The following is a 17,505-nucleotide window of genomic DNA, read 5'->3' as shown; positions in this document are numbered from 1 at the left end:
CACACTCATTACTCTTCTCTCCAGACTGAAGAGAAAGATACTTGAGCTGGTTAGAGACTTCTTCTCGGTTGCTATGAGATAATGCTGGTAACCACCACACATGCAAATCTCTTCACCTGGGTCTCTTCTCTTCCTCCTCTTTTCATCTATCCTGATAGAAAAAGCTCCTGGGAGAAGGGAACAGAACAATCACTTGGTGATGTGTTTTCTCCCATCTTCTTCTACCACAGTTTAGGTAAGAATTAAGTAAGGACATATTTTATCTTCCTTCCCTTCCTTTTGTAATAGATGCAACTAGACACCACTTACTCCATCAAAGTTGTTAATGGATAAATAAAAACCCATGCAGATATCTGTCCTCCTCAGTCATTTCAGCATTCCCTCCTAGGCTACAAGATGCCTCCTACACAGTCATCCATCTCTTAGATACAATTCATGTAGTTGCCAGATGGCCTGAAATATCAACACCAAATCTAGTTTGGTTGGAGAGCCATTGGAAAGCCATTGGAGAGCAGGAGATGGTACATACAAATATATATATTTACATGAGATGGGACTTCGTGCTTAGCTAACACTCTCCAGGAAGTACCTGCCTAAATTGGTCCCTATTTTGATCCAGAATTGGGGTCTGAAGCAAAGGGGCAGTGTAGCTTTCTGCATTTCTTCTTAGTTTTCCCATACACCCCTAGGGGCTTCTTCTATTTCACCATTGCATTGGCCTCCTTTAACTCACTGCCACAATAGGCTCTACAGTGGAGATATCTGTCTTAGCTGAATGAACATTGCAGGCAGTGGGGACATTGTGAGGACCCTGTGCCCTCTTGCAGTTGCCACTTTCTGGCCAAGCCACCCGGTAAGAGGGAACAGTAGAAGGAAGTATATGTTCTCGAGGCCTGGGCGCCTTTTTGCATATGCTCAGCAAAGCCTTCAGCTCAGACCTGAAGTTCTCATTGAGCCAGCAGTAGATGAAGGGGTTATAGCAGGTACTGCTCATGGCAAACCAATGGAAGGCAAAGTAAAGAGCATTATTGCTCCGGATGGTCTTGCTGGAGAGGAGGAGCACATAGCAGTTCAAGGGGAACCAGCAGACGGCAAAGAGCACCACCACCAACATCAGCATCTTGATGGTCTTCTTCTTTTTGCGCCGGAGGGCGTAGTACTGCTCTGTGGTCACGTCGCCAATGGCATTGCGCAGCCAGAGCTTCTTGGCCACACGGGTGTAGGCCACAGAGATGATGAGAAGAGGGGATATGTAAAGCAAGACGAAGGTGGCCAGGTCCAGGTACTTCCAGAAGAGGTCCGCTGGGTCTGGAAAGTCTGGGAGGCATAGGCTACGGACAACATCTTCACTGTGGGGTGGAGGAGGAAGAAGGAAGGAAGGAAGGAAGGAAGGAAGGAAGGAGAAGAAAAGATCATCATAGAGAACAAAAAAAGTCTCAACCTGAGAAGCATCAACTAATGAAAGCTAAGAAATTTTCTGCCTTGTTGGATTTCACTCTTCTGCAAGGAAAATGAGTCAAGGGAAAAGAAATGATGACCCCATTGAGTCAATGGTAAAGTTGAGAACAGATCACCTAGGTTTCCTCATACTATCAGTAACTCTGCTCTTTATCTGGGGTCTTGAAAGAAACTTAATGATAATCTAGCCTTAGTCTAACCTCTTCATTTGACAGATGTGTAAACCGAGACCCAAAGAGAAATAGCTTGAAATTTGACAGGGAAGTAAGTACTAGAGACTAGCTCTAGTACTCTAGTACTCTTTGCAGAACATCACACTATTGGCTTTCCCAATACACCAGCATGCTCCTCCAGATGCCTTGATAAGCTTGATAACCTTATCAAATATCCTGTTGGATATTCATTGGTATAAACCTAAGAAAAGGTCCCTTTGCCCATTAGGAATTTCAAAATAAAAAAGTCTGCCTTTATCTTTGGGTAATACTTCCAATTAATTCTGGTATTTTTTTCATGGAGATAATTATATTTTATAATGAATTTAAATCTGTGCCTCAGTTTGCTCAGTTATCAAACAAAGGGGTTGGGGCTATAAAAAAATTCTCTAAGATTTCTGTGATTCCACAACTTCAAGTTTGCTCTTTCCTTTGGGATGTCCTGCATTATTGCAAGCATGTTTGGGACGGGATGGTGAGAGTGTGACATAAGCATATGAGGGTATCTGTGCAATTTTAAGACCTGCCTTTCAAGACCAGGCTGAGACTGGGTGTTCCAGTACTAATATTAATGCTAGGATATGTGATCATGTGCCCCCTAGTGACAGAAGCCTATCACTACAGTCTGACTTTCCCAGTGTTAAATGAAAACTGATAAACCATACAAAGAAAACTGAGCAGGAGGTGAGGAATAAGGAAAGTTAGGAAGAAAAAGAAGAGGAGATGGGGTGGCATAAGCGGAGACATAAAGAAAAAGAGAATGTAAAAATAAAAAGACATGCCAGAAAGAGGATAAATAAAGCAGATAAGCAAAAGCTGGACCACTGGCTGAGGATGTCATAGAGAAGGAAAATAAATATAAAAGATATAGTGCTTTAAGGCTGACAAAGCGATTTACATGTGTCACCCCATTTGATCCATAAAACATACAGAGCTGGAAAGACCCTCATTTTACAAATTTACAAATGAGGAAAATGAGGCATAGAGAAATGCAATGTCTTGTCAAAGATCACACAGCTAAAACTAGCAGAATTTGGATTGGAATTCAGGTCCTCTGACTCCAAAGAAATCCCTCTTTACCCTGTACCACACAATATCAGCTGGACTAGATGGTCCCTGAGTTCTCTTCAAACTTTGAGTTTATACGATGCTGTCATTCTTATCCAATATACATGTGTGTCTATACATCTGGACATGCATACATGTATGTAAATTTACATGTGTTTGCACATATATATAGGAAAGGCATGATGTACATATTTATATTTATATATGCATATGGTGCAGTAAGATGGCACAGTGGATAAAGAACCTGGTCTGGAATCAGGAAGACTCATCTTCCTGAGTTCAAATCTGGTTTCAGACACTTATTAGCTATGTGACTCTGGGCAAGTCACTTAACCCTGTTTGCCTTAGTTTCCTCATCTGTAAAATGAGAAGGAAAGGTAAACCACTCCAGTATCTTTGCCAAGAAAACCCCAAATGGGGCCATGAAGAGTCAGAAGCAACTGAAGCAACTGAACAATATATACGTATAGGTGTGTATGTATATATACATACTTATGTTAGAATCATACCTTTCGAATTAGAATGTAAGCTCCTTGGGGTAGAGACCATTTCACTTTTGTCTTTGTATCCCCAGCACTTACACAGTCCCTAGCCTGGGGTAGGTAATTAATAAAGAAACACTTGTATATTAATTGGTTAATTATCCTTTGGTATGGTGGAAAGAGCACTGACCTGGGAGTTAATAGTCTTGGGTCACAACCTCAACTGCACCACTACCTTCCCTCATGACCCTGAACAAGTGTCTTCCTTTCTTTGGGGCTCAATTCCCCCATATGTAAAAAGGAGGGGATCTCCAAGGTCCCATCCAGCTGTTGCTTTCTATACTTGGTATTTCCATAGCCCCAGGATTCCACAGTCTTGACCAGGAAGCAAGTTTTCTGTAACCAAATTCCTAATGTGGGTACTGTGTTCTTGATGAGTGTCACATATTGTGTATCTCATCACACTTAATAAGGAGTCTCCCCGGTTGACACTAGGATCTTACCTGTATTTGAAAGTAAACAGTTTTTGGTAAATTGCATGTGGGAGGGAAAAGCAGGTGGCCATGATCCAGATGATTGCAATAGAGATGAGTCCCTTTGTAGGAGAGATTCGGGGTTTCAAAGGATGCATGATAACCTACAAAGGAAGTAAATTGGAATCACAAGTTCACAGAAAGACAGGAACAGAATCTCAGAATACGAGGGTCCCCAGAGGACATCAAATCTAACTCATCCCTGAGAATGAAACTCCTCTATTAGGTTCCCAATAACTGGTCATCCAGCCTCTCTTGGAAACCTTTAGTGAGGGGGACACCATTCCGCCATGGGCCCGCTCCAGGGGCTAAATCTTTATTTACAAAGAATTTAAATCTATCTGTCTCCTACTTCCACCCATGGCTCCCAGTTCTGCCCTCTGGAGTCACAAAGAACAAGTATTCATTTCAAGTACTTGAAGCCGACAGTCCATTTCCCCCTAAACTGTTTCCTCTTCTCGGGGCTAAATATCCACAGCTCACATTGCAGTCCTCAAAACCCAAGGGGTCCCCCACTGAAGGATTAGTGAGAATGAGGAATACAGGCCAAACACATTCTCTTATCCTCGATTATCTCTCTCTATAGGTACTACTACTTAGTTAATTCAAAATACATCCTTTCTTTTCACTAGACAGAGCAGCTCCCATTGGGGTCCCCAGAAGCACATTATCCCACAGGCTGTGCTCCATGACAAGTCTGAATGTCTTCTTCCTACCATACTCAGGAATAGTTATAGGGTTGGGGTCCCTCAAGGGAGGTGTGGGACATTTTGTCCAATGTTGGCAGTCAAATGGCAAGGAAAATAGTATTTTTCCTCTTCCCATCTACTTCAATCTCTTTCTGTTTTGTTTGTTGGAGCAAGGAAGCCAAGTTTAAGGCCCTTTGGTCCAGAACCTTGTTTGCAAGTTTTTTGATGGAAAAGGGAACAGCAGTGTTTGAGAGAGGTAAGCCTTTATTCACTCCTCCAGGAATCCAAATCAATTCCACCTTTGCCTCACAGGCTGGCTTCCTGTCATGCACACCCTGCATGGAGAGAGGTATTACATAAGAGACAGAATTATGGTTCAAAATCTGTGGGCATGAGAATGTCCCAGAACAAATACTACTGAGTGCTCATACCCTGGCTGCGTAGTCCATTCTGAGGTTAGGAATCACTGGGTAGATGAAATAGACCATACTTAATTCAAAGGGCCCTGGGATGCTTCATTTTTGGAAATCTTAAGTTCTTTAAACTGAACTGGAATGTACTTCCTCCTCTTCTCCCCTCACCCCCACAGACTTCCTCTCTTCCTTCAAGATATAGTTCAAGTATCATCTTCTATCCCAAATTCTTTCTTGATCCCACCTCCACCCCACCCAGTGGTTAGTGCCCTCCCAAACTACCTTACATTTAATTACCTTATATTCTCTTCCTATTTATTCTGTATCTACTTAGATATGGACTTCTTGTCTCTCCTTATTAGTATGCAAGTTTCTTAAGAGCAGGGGCTGTCTCATCATCTGTCTGTTTCCACAGAACCTAGTACATTGCCTGGTATATAGTACATGACTTGTCAAGGCTTGGTAGTTGGTTAGGAGCCTAATAGAATCTAAGGGAAGTTCCTTTCATAAATCATAGGAGCACAAGATTTAGAGCAGGAAAGGTTCTTAGAGATTATCTAATCTGCCTCCTTCATGTTACAGATAAGGAAATGAAGGTCTATAGAGGTGAAGTAATTTGCCAAGTAATAAGTAGTAATTAGTAGCCAAGGCAGAATTCAAACTCGGTCAATTGGCACCAAGTCCAGGGCTCTTTCTGCTGCTGCACAGATTCCGTTCATCTTTGGGAAGTGCTCCCCTGCATACCAAAGTCAGGGAGAGGAAGACAGTGGGGAATGCAAAGACTAAAGATGCTATTAATGAGGTTGAAAGGGGGCAAAGACCAAGACAGCAAAGTCCTAAATCCTTGCAGGCTCCTCTGGAACACTAGAAATCAGAGCACTACGGGAAATAAACACTTTCGACCAGAAAGGATTTCACTGTTTTTGCAAAGGGCAGAAATTTTACTGTCTTGCAAAGGTCAGATATGGAAGGAAAACAACAAGAAACATCAACAACGCTGAAGGAGCCTTAATTTTGATGGGACAATCTCAAACCATCATCAGAAGACCGCTGGACACTGATGAATCCTTAGTCTGCTTAGGAAAGAGATTATTTTTAAAACAGAAAAATTCATCTGCCCTCATACCCCACCCCTCACTGGATGGTCAGAGTGGTACTATTAGTGAAGACATTTTTCCCAATGATGCCAAAGTGGAAAGAGGACTAGATTTAGAGTCAGAGTCAGAGACTTGGCCCATGCAGGAATACAAAAGCTGTTGCAGTTTCATGGTGTGTTGCGGTGGAACCATCTGAAAGAATTCAGAGGACCAAGAAAGTAGAAAGAGGACTAGATTTAGAGTCAGAGAACCTTGGTCCTAACTCCACTTCTGAGATTGATTATCTGAGTGACCTTGGATAAGTTATTTCATGTCTCTGGGCCTAGGTTTCTTATCTATGAAATGCAAAGTATTGAACTAGATGATTTCTAATACATCTCCCAATTCTGATCCTATGACCCTAGGATTCTATCAGGGCCTAAACTAGAATGTAGGTCTTCCATAATCCCTATTTTTGGATCTAATGACCGTTACTAGTTTAAAGGATCCTCAAATATGTTAATAAAAGAGCTTTACTCAGTCATCATGGGAAGCTGCACTATATCCAGTGAATGAAAGTTGACACTGAATAACAAAAAGTTGATTACAGTGCACAAGAGTCTTAGATGTTATTTCCATTTCCTCATCCTCCTCCCCTTCCTTCCATTCCCCTCTCCATATCCCACATACATAGGCATTTGGAACAACTGACTGAGACGTAGACTGGAATTGTCATTATCCATTCATTTATATTGGTTAATCTAGAGAAGAAGGATTCATAATTTGAAATGCTAAAACATCTTCCTCAGATCTCTCACTCTTTGAGGGAGAGATTTGTTGTGTGAAGGCATTATGGGTGCAAGGGAGGAGACATCAGATCAGCACAATCATATATTGAACCAGTCTTTTCTTACAAACTCAACTAAAAGTACATTTTTTGATCTTGGCAAAATTCTGAGCATGTTTTGATTTCTTGATAATTCCCCATATAGATTTTGGTTTAATGTAATGCTTAAAATTATTTTCTGGGTCTTGTGAACCCACGACGATGCTTCCCTCTCTGCCTGACCACTATCTCACTTTTCATTCTGCCTCCTTCTTTCAGGAGAGTAGTTTATTAGCTTCTTGGAGATACTTCTGTCTCCATTTGAGATCACCTCATCACAGCTTATACTCCCGATACAGAGAGACTATGGAAATCTTATACCTCCAGTCTCTATGCCTTTGCCCAAACTAATCCTCCATGCCTAAAATGTACTCCCTGATGCCAGCTGCCTCTTAGAAACCTTACTTTCCTTCAAAGTTCAGTTCAAATATCACCTTATATATGAAGCCTTCCCTGATCACCTCAGCATCTAGTGTCTCCCCAGCCCATCCTTAAAAAAGAATTGTCTTTCACATCTTTTGTACTTACACGTGTACAACTTTTCCCCTATAGGAAGTTAAGTTCCTTGAGAGTAAGGACCGGTTCACTCTTTGGTTTTTGCATATGTATCTCCAGCATGTAGCACAGTGGATGGCACTTAGTAGGTGCTTAATAAGTGCTTGTTGCTTGATAGCTGTTCTTTTTTTTAATTTTTAAATCTTGTAGTCCCAGTCCTGATTTACAAATGAGGACTTAATTAAATGATTTGTAAGAAGTTTATGTCTAAATTAATTACATTAATTAAATGATTTGAGGTAGTAGAGCTAGAATTCAAACCCAGGTCTTCTACATGAACTAGGTTAAGCATCTTTTCCCCAAAATAGAAATGTCTCCAAAATAGAAAACCCTTGTGGTCCAAAAAGAACTGGCATTTTTGGAGGTAAAGGAAATTCATAGCCAATCTAGTACGTAGCCAAGATAAGGACTTACTTCAATTAAGATTGTCACCTCTATCTAGAATTGCATACTTGCCTAAAACCTTGCACTGCCTCAACAATTCTGTGATCTACAACCCTAGTACAACCTGAACCCTATCACTAATTTGGCTGACACAATGATGTTCCTTGCTTCAATCTGTAGCAAGTTGCTCACACAGCGCCTACTTTTGAATCAATCTAAAATTCCACTACAATTTATACTTTTGTACTAATCTAGTTCTGAGAAGATGTGTGGTATAGTCAATGTGGGTATGACATTGGAACCCAAAAGATCTGATTTCAAATTTTGTCTCTGATACATGCTAGTTATATGACCATGGGCAATAAATGAACCTTTTAGTGTCCCAACTTTTAAAGATACCAATTAAGAAGGTGGAAGAAGTTTCCTCACAGAAGTTTCTAAGAAATTATAATTCCAAGAGAAAAAAAATTCTAACTCACATAATCTTAGCCTAGCTCAAATCTAGAACCTACATATGACCTAGAAATTCACACAGCATAAATACACTTCATTTTCGAATTCAACTGCTTTCTACATTCTCACACTGCTCTGGAACCTCACAGATATCCAAAACCATTCTCTAAACCTCTTCTCTGGTCAGGAGGATATTGATATTGTGATCATATCTTTCATCTCCTCTAAACCTGTCTTACCTTCCTGCTGGTGATGGGCAAAATGATCCAGAATGAAGTTGTAAACAAGACCCCTGGATCTCATGGCTTTTGTGAACAAGCCTTTCTCATTCAGCCAGGGTGAGTAGACTGGGCTGTGAGATGCTGAGTATCAGACAATACAGTTCTAGAGCAGCAGAGGAATTAACTGAAGGGCAGCCATTGTTCTCCCTTCCCTTCCAAGCTCTTCTTCTGCATTTATTTTCCAACAGAACAATTTCATATAAATTCTTCATTACAAACATACCAGCAGCAAGTTTGTGCCATTGAAAGCTCTGCTCTCAGAACCTTCAAAGTCCTTTAGCAGTAGAAGGGGGAATGGCTTTCCCCATAAAAGGAACCTCACCTGGTGTCTGTCCACAGCAATTGCTGTCAGGGTCAGGGCTGAGACATGGAGAGAGCAATACTGGGCAAATCGACTGATGTGGCACATACCCTTCCCAAATATCCACGTGCTGTTCACAAAGCGCACCTAGAAAGAAACAAAGACCAACAGGCAGAAAGGCAGACAGTATGATGAAAAATTTGCTAAATTTAGAGTCAGAGGACCTGGCTTCATTTCTTGGCTCCACTATTTATTATCTGTGTGACCCTGAGCAACTAAATCTCTCTGAGTCTCTGTTTCCTTATTTGTAAAAAATAAAAATAAGGAAGTGCTTCTGATAAAGGCCTCATTTCTCAAATATATAGAAATCCGAATCAAATTTACATGAAAACAAGCCATTCCCCAAATGATAAACAGTCAAAGGATATGAAAAGTCTTCAGATGAAAAAATCAAAACTCTCTACAGACATATGAAGAAGCACTCTAAATTATTTTTAATTAGAGAAATAAAAATTAAAACAACTCTGAGGTACCATCTCACACCTATCAGATTGGCTAATTAATATGACAGAAAAGAAAAATGATTGGAGAAGTTGTGGGAAAGTTGGGACACTACTGCACTGTTGGTGGAGTTGTAAACTGATCCAACCATTCTGAAGAACAATTTGGAACTGACCAAAGGGCAACCAAATACTGCATACTCTTTAATCCAGCAATATCACTGTGAAGTGTATCCCCAAGAGGTTGTAAAAAAAAAAAAAAAGAAAGAAAAAGGACCTACATGTACAGAAATACTTATAGCTATCTCTGTCGTGGTAAAGTATTGGAAATTGAGGGGATGCCCATCAATTGGGGAATGGCTGAACAAACTGGTATAGCAACATAATAGAATACTATTGTGCAGTTAAAGATGATGAACAGGAAGATTTCAGAAAAACCTGGAAAGATTTGTACAAACTGAGGCAAAGTCAAATGAGCAGAACTAGGAAAACATTGTACACAGTGTTTGTGCATTGTTTGATCATCATATATGAATGATTTAGCTCTTCTCAGAAACATAGTGATCCAAGACAAGTAACAAGAACTCACGAAGGAAAATGCTATCTATATTCAGATAACAAACTGATGGACTCTGAATATAACTCAAAGCATATTTTTTTCACTTTGTTCTTTCTTGTGATTTTTTTTTACTTTTGATCTGTTTCTTCTTTCATAACTGTGACTAATATGGAAATATTTTTACATGATAGCACATGTATAAACTATATCCAAAAGCCTACTATTTTCAGAAGATGGGAGGGAAGGAAGAAGGGAGAAAAATTTGGAACTCAAAATCTTGTAAAAATGAATGCTAAAAATTTTCTTGACATGAACAGGGGAAAAAATAAAAATTAATTAACTAATAAAATAAAAATAAGAAGGGTAGACCACATGACCACTAAGGAACTTTCCAATTCTAAATTCTATAAGCCTATGAACACAACTACAAGTTTTATTTCTCATGAGCTCTCTTGACCTTGGGTTATGGCAAGTTTTCTTTCCCATTTTAAATTAACAAGCCAGCATGAACTGTCCACATAAGAGAAGGTGCTGTGCTCTATGAGCAAAGCAGAATTGAAATAGCTCAAAAGAAAGGCAAGATGTGCAAATTTAGAGAATCCACCCCAAATGTTCACACGAACTATTCATGCCAACCTGTGGTACTGATCTGATCAGCCACAATTGGATACACTGAAACTCAACTCTAGCATAGTGATGTCATTTTGATCTTCTTTGAGAATGAAGGACAACAATCAGTTTAACAAGTGAGTTTTTTTTTCTTCTTCCCAAGTGAAAAGGGGGAAAAAAACACCCTTATAACAAATATATATAGTCAAGCAAAACAGATTGCTGCATTGTCCATTTCCAAAAACATAAATCTCATTCTGTATCTTAAGACCTTCACCTCTCTGTCAGGAAATGGGTAATATGTTTCATTACTGGTCCTCTGGAGCCATGGTTGGTCATTGCATTGCTCAGAGTTTTCTTAGATCTTTCAGTATTTTTTGTATTTACAATGTTTTGTCATTGTATAAATTTTTCTCCTGGCCTGGCTTACTTCACACTATATCAGTTCACAGAGGTTTTTCCAAGATTCTCTGAAAACCCCCCTTCCATTATTTTTTGCAGTATAGTATTCTATTATGCTATGTATGTAATATTATTACGTACATGATATTATTATGTATATGATTAGTATATACATGATAAGCCATTCTCTAAATTATGAGCTCCCCTTTAGTTCCCAGTTCTTTGGCACCACAAAAAGAGCTGCCAGAAATATTTTTGTGTATGTAGATTCTTTTCCTCTTTCTTTGATTCTTTGGCTAAATAGTGAAATTTCTGGGTCAAAAGATAAGCACAATTTAACAGCTTTTGAGGAATAGTTACAAATTACTTTCCAGAAGACTGGACCACTTCACAGTGCAATAATGTGCCTATTTCCCCTTCAGCATTTATCATTTTCCTTTTATGTTGTCTTTGCCAATATAATCAATGCAAGATAGAACTTCCAAGTTAGCTAATTATCTATTTTACATTGATTATATTAGCAAAAACAATTTTTCATTGAAGCTTGGCTCATTCTTATAAATATGAATCAGTTTCTTATATATCTTGGAAATGAAAACTTTATCATAAAAATTTGCTGCAAAGATTTTCCAAGTTAGTTGTTTCCTTTCTAATTTTAGCATTGACTTTGTGCAAAAACTTTTAAATTTTCTGTAATCAGAATTGTGCATTGTGTCTTCTGTGACCCTCTCTATCCCTTATGTGGTTGTGAATTCTTCTCTTCTTCATATATCTGACAGATAATTTCTTCCTTGTCCCTCTAATTTATTTATGATGGGATCTTTTATATGTAAATCATGAATCCATTTCAAATTTATCTATGTAATATATATATATACTATATAGTGTGAGATACATAATACGAGAGCACAGTATATATATATAGAGAGAGATACATAATTTTATAAGACTACTTTCTAATTTTCCAAGCTACTTTTATCAAATAATGAGTTCTTACCCATGTAGACACTAAATTGCTAGATTCATTGTGACATTACTCTGTATTGCTGATCAACCACTGTAGTATTTAACCAGTACCAAATTGTTTTGTAGTATATTTTGGAACCTGGTATGGTTAGTGCCCTTTCTTCTCACTAACCTTTTGTTTGTCCAGATGAATTTTGTAATTATTTTTTCTAATTCTGCAAAGTAATCCTTTAGTAGTTTGACCAATATCACGCTGAATGGATAAATTAAGAGATATTATTATTTTATTATATTAGTTTAACCTATCTATGAGCAATTAATATTTTTCTAATTATTTGTCTGTTTATTTCCATAAAGAACATTTTGTTGTTTTATTCATATAGTTTTCTACATGTCTTGCTTACCAGATACTCACATAGTGTCATGGGTGGAAAACATGCTGTTGCTTTTTAAAACCTATAGCTTTTTATAAAATGTATAGTTTGGAACTTTTCCTTACTGATTTTGTGACCCTGGAAAAGTCATTTAGTTTCTCTGAACCTCAGTTTCCTCATCAGAAACATGGGGATAATCATCATAACTACCTACCTCAAAAAGTTCTAGAAAGGACAGAATGAGATAAATTAGGAATTTCCTTTGGAAGATCTAATCCAAAATATTATGCATAGTGGACAGTTATCACATTTTTGTTAAATGAATGTATTGTCCTGTGGTCTAATCACATTTTTTTATGATTTCATGATTCCTCCTTTAGGAAGCAGGATATGCTTTCTCAAAAAGTACCACTTTGTTGGTTCAGAGAACCTAAAAGACCTGCCTTAAGTAGCATAACAAGATCTGAGTTAGAGCTGAGAATAAACTCATCAGCTTCTAGCCTCCTTAGTCTGTCTCCTTATTGATCATTGCTTCCCAAAGTGTAAAATGGGACTTTTCAGAGTTTTCTATAGCTCCTAGAAAGATCCAGAAGGGAGGTGTTTAAGTGAGGTGAGTGACTATGAACACATGAGCACCACTGGGAATATTCCACTGGGAATGAAACAAAGACTCTTGATAAGAAGGAGAGAGGAGAGATCTAGATTAAAATGTAGTTGGGAAGCATTTAAGAAAATAAATCCACAATAAAACATTTAAAAATTTTTTTTTAATTTAATAAAGGAGAGAAAAGAACTCAGGGGCCTTGGAGATGATGGGAAAGCAAAGGGATTCATTGACAAAAGGGTATAAGGACAAGGGAAATTTCTTCTACATATTGAAAAAAGTATACACGAAATGGCTAGTCAATAATCAAGTCTTCTAAGGAATCTTGGGACTTACTCTCATATAGCTGAGCAACTCAATATAATTTAATTCAGCTAACCTTCATTAAGTGTCTACCATGTGTCTGTCAGGTACTGTGTACACGGGAAAACAAGGACCTTACAATCTAGTGGAGGGGAAGGAGGAAAGAAAAGTATGCCATGATCTGAGGGGAAGTGAGATACATGCAAAGGAGAGGTCCAAAGTCGTTCCTACAAGAAATCTGTGGAAGGAGATGGGGAATTTAGTGAAGGATTCATGGAGGAGACCGCATCTTTACTGGTCCTGAAACAAAAGGAGGAACATAAGTAAACAGAGAAGGGAGTGCATTCCTGGCATGGAGAAGAGTGTTAAAGGGATGGAGAAAGAGGAATAGGCAAAAGGAGAACAGGGAAGGGCGGTCATCCAGTTCAGCTGGAACAGAAAATACATGAATGGAGCAGTATGACATAAGGACAAATAGGGATGCTGGTGCCAAATATTGGAGAGCTTAAATACCAAGATAAGGAGTTTGTGTGAAAAAGAATCCAAGGGTAAAAAAGTTACCCTCTAAATGTGCCTGCTTTTGTCAGGTGCCCATGAGGCATGCTAACAATAATAATAAGAGTTAGTATTTACATAGCACCTACAATGTGCCAGGCTCTGTGCTGAGCAACTTATAAATATTATCTCCTTTGATCCTCACTACAACCATGGGAGGCAGATATTATTATCTCCATCTGACAGCTGAGGAAACCAAAGCAAACAGAGGTTAAGTAATAATAGCTAACATTTACCTAGCACTTTCTACATGCCAGCCACTGCGTAAAGCACTTTAGAATTATTATTTGCTCTGGTCTTCACAACAACCATGTGAGATGGGTGCTATTGTGCTATCCCTACTTTACAAGTGAGGAAACTGAGGAAAATAGGGGTCAAGTGACTTGCCCAGAGCCACGCAGTTAGTAAGTGTCTGAGGCTAGACTTGACCTTAGATCTTACTCCAGACACATTATTCTATCCCTCAGGTCATGTAGTTGCTCTAAGTCATGTTCCCAAGTCCTAGGCAGTGGCAAAACCCTGGAGGCAACTACATTAATAAGTGTTTGTATTAGAGTTCACCCAGGGGTGGTGGAGTGAATTCCAAATTCCCAAAGGATTCTGAGGCTAACACACCCAGTACAGTAGATGCTCCAGACTGGGGACCAGAACCTCTTAACACAAAACCACAAAAGAAATAAAGCTTCAGATTCACTCAGGGGCTCGAGGTGCAACGTGGGGGTAAGGAACTTCATAGCTTAGCAATAGATCCCCTGGCATTTGCACAGGATTACAGGGGGTAGTAGAGCTATGGTACTGCTCAGGCACTGCTTGCACCAGATGCTGAGAAGCCTCCTTAGTAGGAAAAAAATGGGGCACTGGGCTCACACACTTCCTCTCTTCAAGAGCTGTTAAGACACCAATGCCCCCTTTGTCCTTCTGCTCTTTCTCATCTCCCACAAAGAAGTCTGGACAACTAGAAATGGGACTCCAGCTCTTACTGTAGCTAGAAAATCATGCGGGTTTGCCAGGAGGAAAAAAAAAGAGTGGTTCAACTCTGTCAGCAGAGACTCAGGCTTGTTGCCAGCCAGGGCACCTGGGTTCTAGTTGAGAGTCTTCCATTCCCGTAGTTGAGTGATCTTAAACCAGCCCATTCAGTTCCCTGACCTTCAGTTTCCTTGTTTGTAAAACAAAGATAATCCTTGTGCTACTGTCATAGGATTGTTGCAAACATCAAATGAGAGAATGTATCTGACAGCACTTTAAAGGCTAAATTAGACTTTTCAAATGAGGGCTGTGAAGCATACTAGAAAGACTATTCAGGCTTAGAGTAAGGAGGACCAGGTTAGAATTTCCACTTTGATACTTGCTAACAGTGTGGCTATAGGCAAGTCCTTGAATAGCTCTGTGCTTCTTTCCTCTTCTGTAAAGTGGCAATGATATTACCAGTAATACCTACTTCCTTGGGTTGTCATGAGGAATATACTTTGTAAACTATAAATAATGACAGAAAAAGTATTATAATTAGCATTTTTAGTAAAAGGGTAAGGACCAAACTCATGATTTCACTGGCATCAGATAACTCCCTTGTCTAGTACAGTTTGGCACTTTCCCTGGAACTTACAGCTGCACGGAGTCTTCTGGGGCACTGAAAGACTGTCATTTGCCCAGAGTTACACAGCCAGTATGTATCAGAGACAGAACTTGAACCCTGGTCTTTTAAGGCTGCCTCTCTTTTCACTAGGCTATAATAATATGTGGGAAACCCTTCACAGATCTTAAAGTTCCATATAAATGTTAGCTATTACTGAAGACCTATGCAAATGTTAGGGTTATTATTCAGCAGTGATCTGTAAGACATTCAGGTGGGTGTAAATTATTCTCCCAATAGATCTGAACCACTCTGCTTGTGAGTCATAAACAGATCAGAAATGAAACAGAGTGAGAGAGAGACCTTCCCTTCACACCCTCAATTGTTCCTAAGCATCTGGTTCAAGGACCCATCCTGGGCACCCATTCCAAGCACTTTGAATAAGAAGCACATTTATCTTCTCTATTATTTTTGCCTTTCACCACCATGCACAATCCTTATCCTGCAACCTATGGGCAAACCAGAAAGGATGAATGAGATGCACTAGATGGTTTAGAAAATAAATTTAACTTTTCATTAATTTTTTCCATAACCAGACACCACCAGCTGTTTCCAATTTCCTTTATAGCCAAAGCAGCAATGGGCTTAAGGAAAAGCTTTCAAATGCTTGTACATTAGATATAATAATTTAAATTGCATCCTGTCATAGCTTCAATCACCTGTTATTTCAAAGGCTTCAAATTATTATTCAATTATCCAACAGTTCAGTTCCTAACAAGATTGGATACGAAAGCTAGCCATTCTCCCACATCTGGCTGCAGATGCTCAGATCTAATTCACTCAGTGGCTCCTGTCACAGAAGCTTTAGCTAAAAGAGGAGAACAAAATGAAGAGAGAAAAGAGGGGAGGAAAGAATAGAGAAAAGATGGAGAGTAAAAAAGGAGTAGGGAGAAAGGAGGAAAATAGAAAAGAAAGTGGAAAAGGAGAGAGGAGAGACAAAGGAATTAGAAGAGAGGAAAAAAGAGAAAAGTGGAGAGATGAAGGAAAATGGAAAAAAAGGAGAAAGGAAAGAAAGAAGGAGAAAATAAAGATAGAAAAAGAAGAGGGAGAGAAAGAAAGAGAAGAGGTATAGGGAGAAGGAAGAGAGGAAAGGGGAGAAAAGGAAAAGGAAAATAAATAAAAAGAAGAAGAGAGAGGGAGAGGAAGGAGAAATAAAAGACACACAGAGAGAAACAGAGAGAGAGAGAGAGAGAACACCTCAGTTTTCATGCTCTTACCAAAGTGAAGGGAGTATTAAGCAAGGTTATCATTATGTCAGCCACTGCCAGGTTGACAATGAACAAGCTGGTGGCTGATTGCATTCGCTGGTTCTTGATGACAACATGACAGACCAAGACATTTCCAAAGAGAGAGAAGACAATGATGAAGGAGTACGCCACAATAAGCAGTGCTTTCACCATAGGCTTCTGAGATTCTGCCCCATATCTCTTTCTGCCTACAAAGTTCTGCCAATCTGAAAATGAGTAGTTGCCCCAGGGGAAAAAACTGGATACATTGGAGATCCCAAAGTCTCCATCCAAACTTCCATTGCCCGTCCATCTCTCAGGCCTCTCAAAGGCTTGCACCAGGCACGGGAGGGAGAACCACAGCAAGGAAGTTATCATTCTGAATGAGCTGTGCTCCACCGCAGACTCCAGAATTCCCTATCTCTAAAAGAGGGGAGTGCTGTCAGTCCAAGGCAGTTCAGAGAAGTAAGTGATTTGATTTGTCCCAACAGCAGAAATCTTCCCGACAAGTAAAAAAATAAAAATAAAAAAGCAGGATGCCTGCCTTCCCAGAGCTGTCCAGACTCGTTCGCTGTTCAATCGGCACACACTGATTTTGTTTCAGCGCTTTTATATCTGCTCCCACACAGGCTGTTAACGAAGGACTCTGCCTATTGGATTGTAGAACAGCTCCCTTTGTGACGCGCTCCTTCACACTGTCAAAGATTACTCCCACCAGATTTGGATTTCTTCCTTTTTCCACTTTCCCCCACGCCTTCCACCTCTTCTCCCACCCCAACAAAACCAAAGCTGTATCCTACAAACCTATTTTGACACACATGCGCACACACACACACACACACACACACACACACACACACACACACACAAGTTCAGTCGCCTTGTATCAAAGCCCCTTGTCATTACAAAGCAGGTGGGCAGGTAGGCAAGAGAAGCAGCTGCTCATTGGGTTCAAGGCAGTATGGATTTTTAAGGAAGCCTATGTC

General features: G+C 39.6%; 1 protein-coding gene across 1 annotated transcript; it reads right to left on the bottom strand.

The window, feature by feature from the left end:
* Nucleotides 1–659: 659 nt before the first annotated feature.
* On the bottom strand, nt 660–17,103 carry GPR83 (G protein-coupled receptor 83). Its single transcript, XM_072611331.1, has 4 exons — nt 16,511–17,103; nt 8,813–8,938; nt 3,724–3,857; nt 660–1,349 (listed from the first exon to the last, which is right to left on the bottom strand). Exons 1-4 carry the CDS (start codon nt 16,895–16,897, stop codon nt 725–727), a joined length of 1,272 nt encoding a protein of 423 aa, XP_072467432.1. The 5' UTR covers nt 16,898–17,103; the 3' UTR covers nt 660–724.
* Nucleotides 17,104–17,505: the final 402 nt, after the last annotated feature.

Source organism: Notamacropus eugenii, chromosome 5, assembly GCF_028372415.1.
Source record: "Notamacropus eugenii isolate mMacEug1 chromosome 5, mMacEug1.pri_v2, whole genome shotgun sequence".
In the NCBI taxonomy this organism is placed as follows: domain Eukaryota; kingdom Metazoa; phylum Chordata; class Mammalia; order Diprotodontia; family Macropodidae; genus Notamacropus; species Notamacropus eugenii.
This window is presented reverse-complemented; position numbering and strand designations above follow the sequence as displayed.

Excerpts from the sequence above, each read along its gene's own strand:
- GPR83 (XM_072611331.1), bottom strand. The coding sequence starts at position 16,897 with ATGATAACTTCCTTGCTGTGGTTCTCCCTCCCGTGCCTGGTGCAAGCC. Across the intron at positions 8,939-16,510 it reads TTAATACTCCCTTCACTTTG|GTGCGCTTTGTGAACAGCAC; the intron begins GTAAGAGCATGA and ends GTTTCTTTCTAG. Across the intron at positions 3,858-8,812 it reads TTGCTGTGGACAGACACCAG|GTTATCATGCATCCTTTGAA; the intron begins GTGAGGTTCCTT and ends CTTCCTTTGTAG.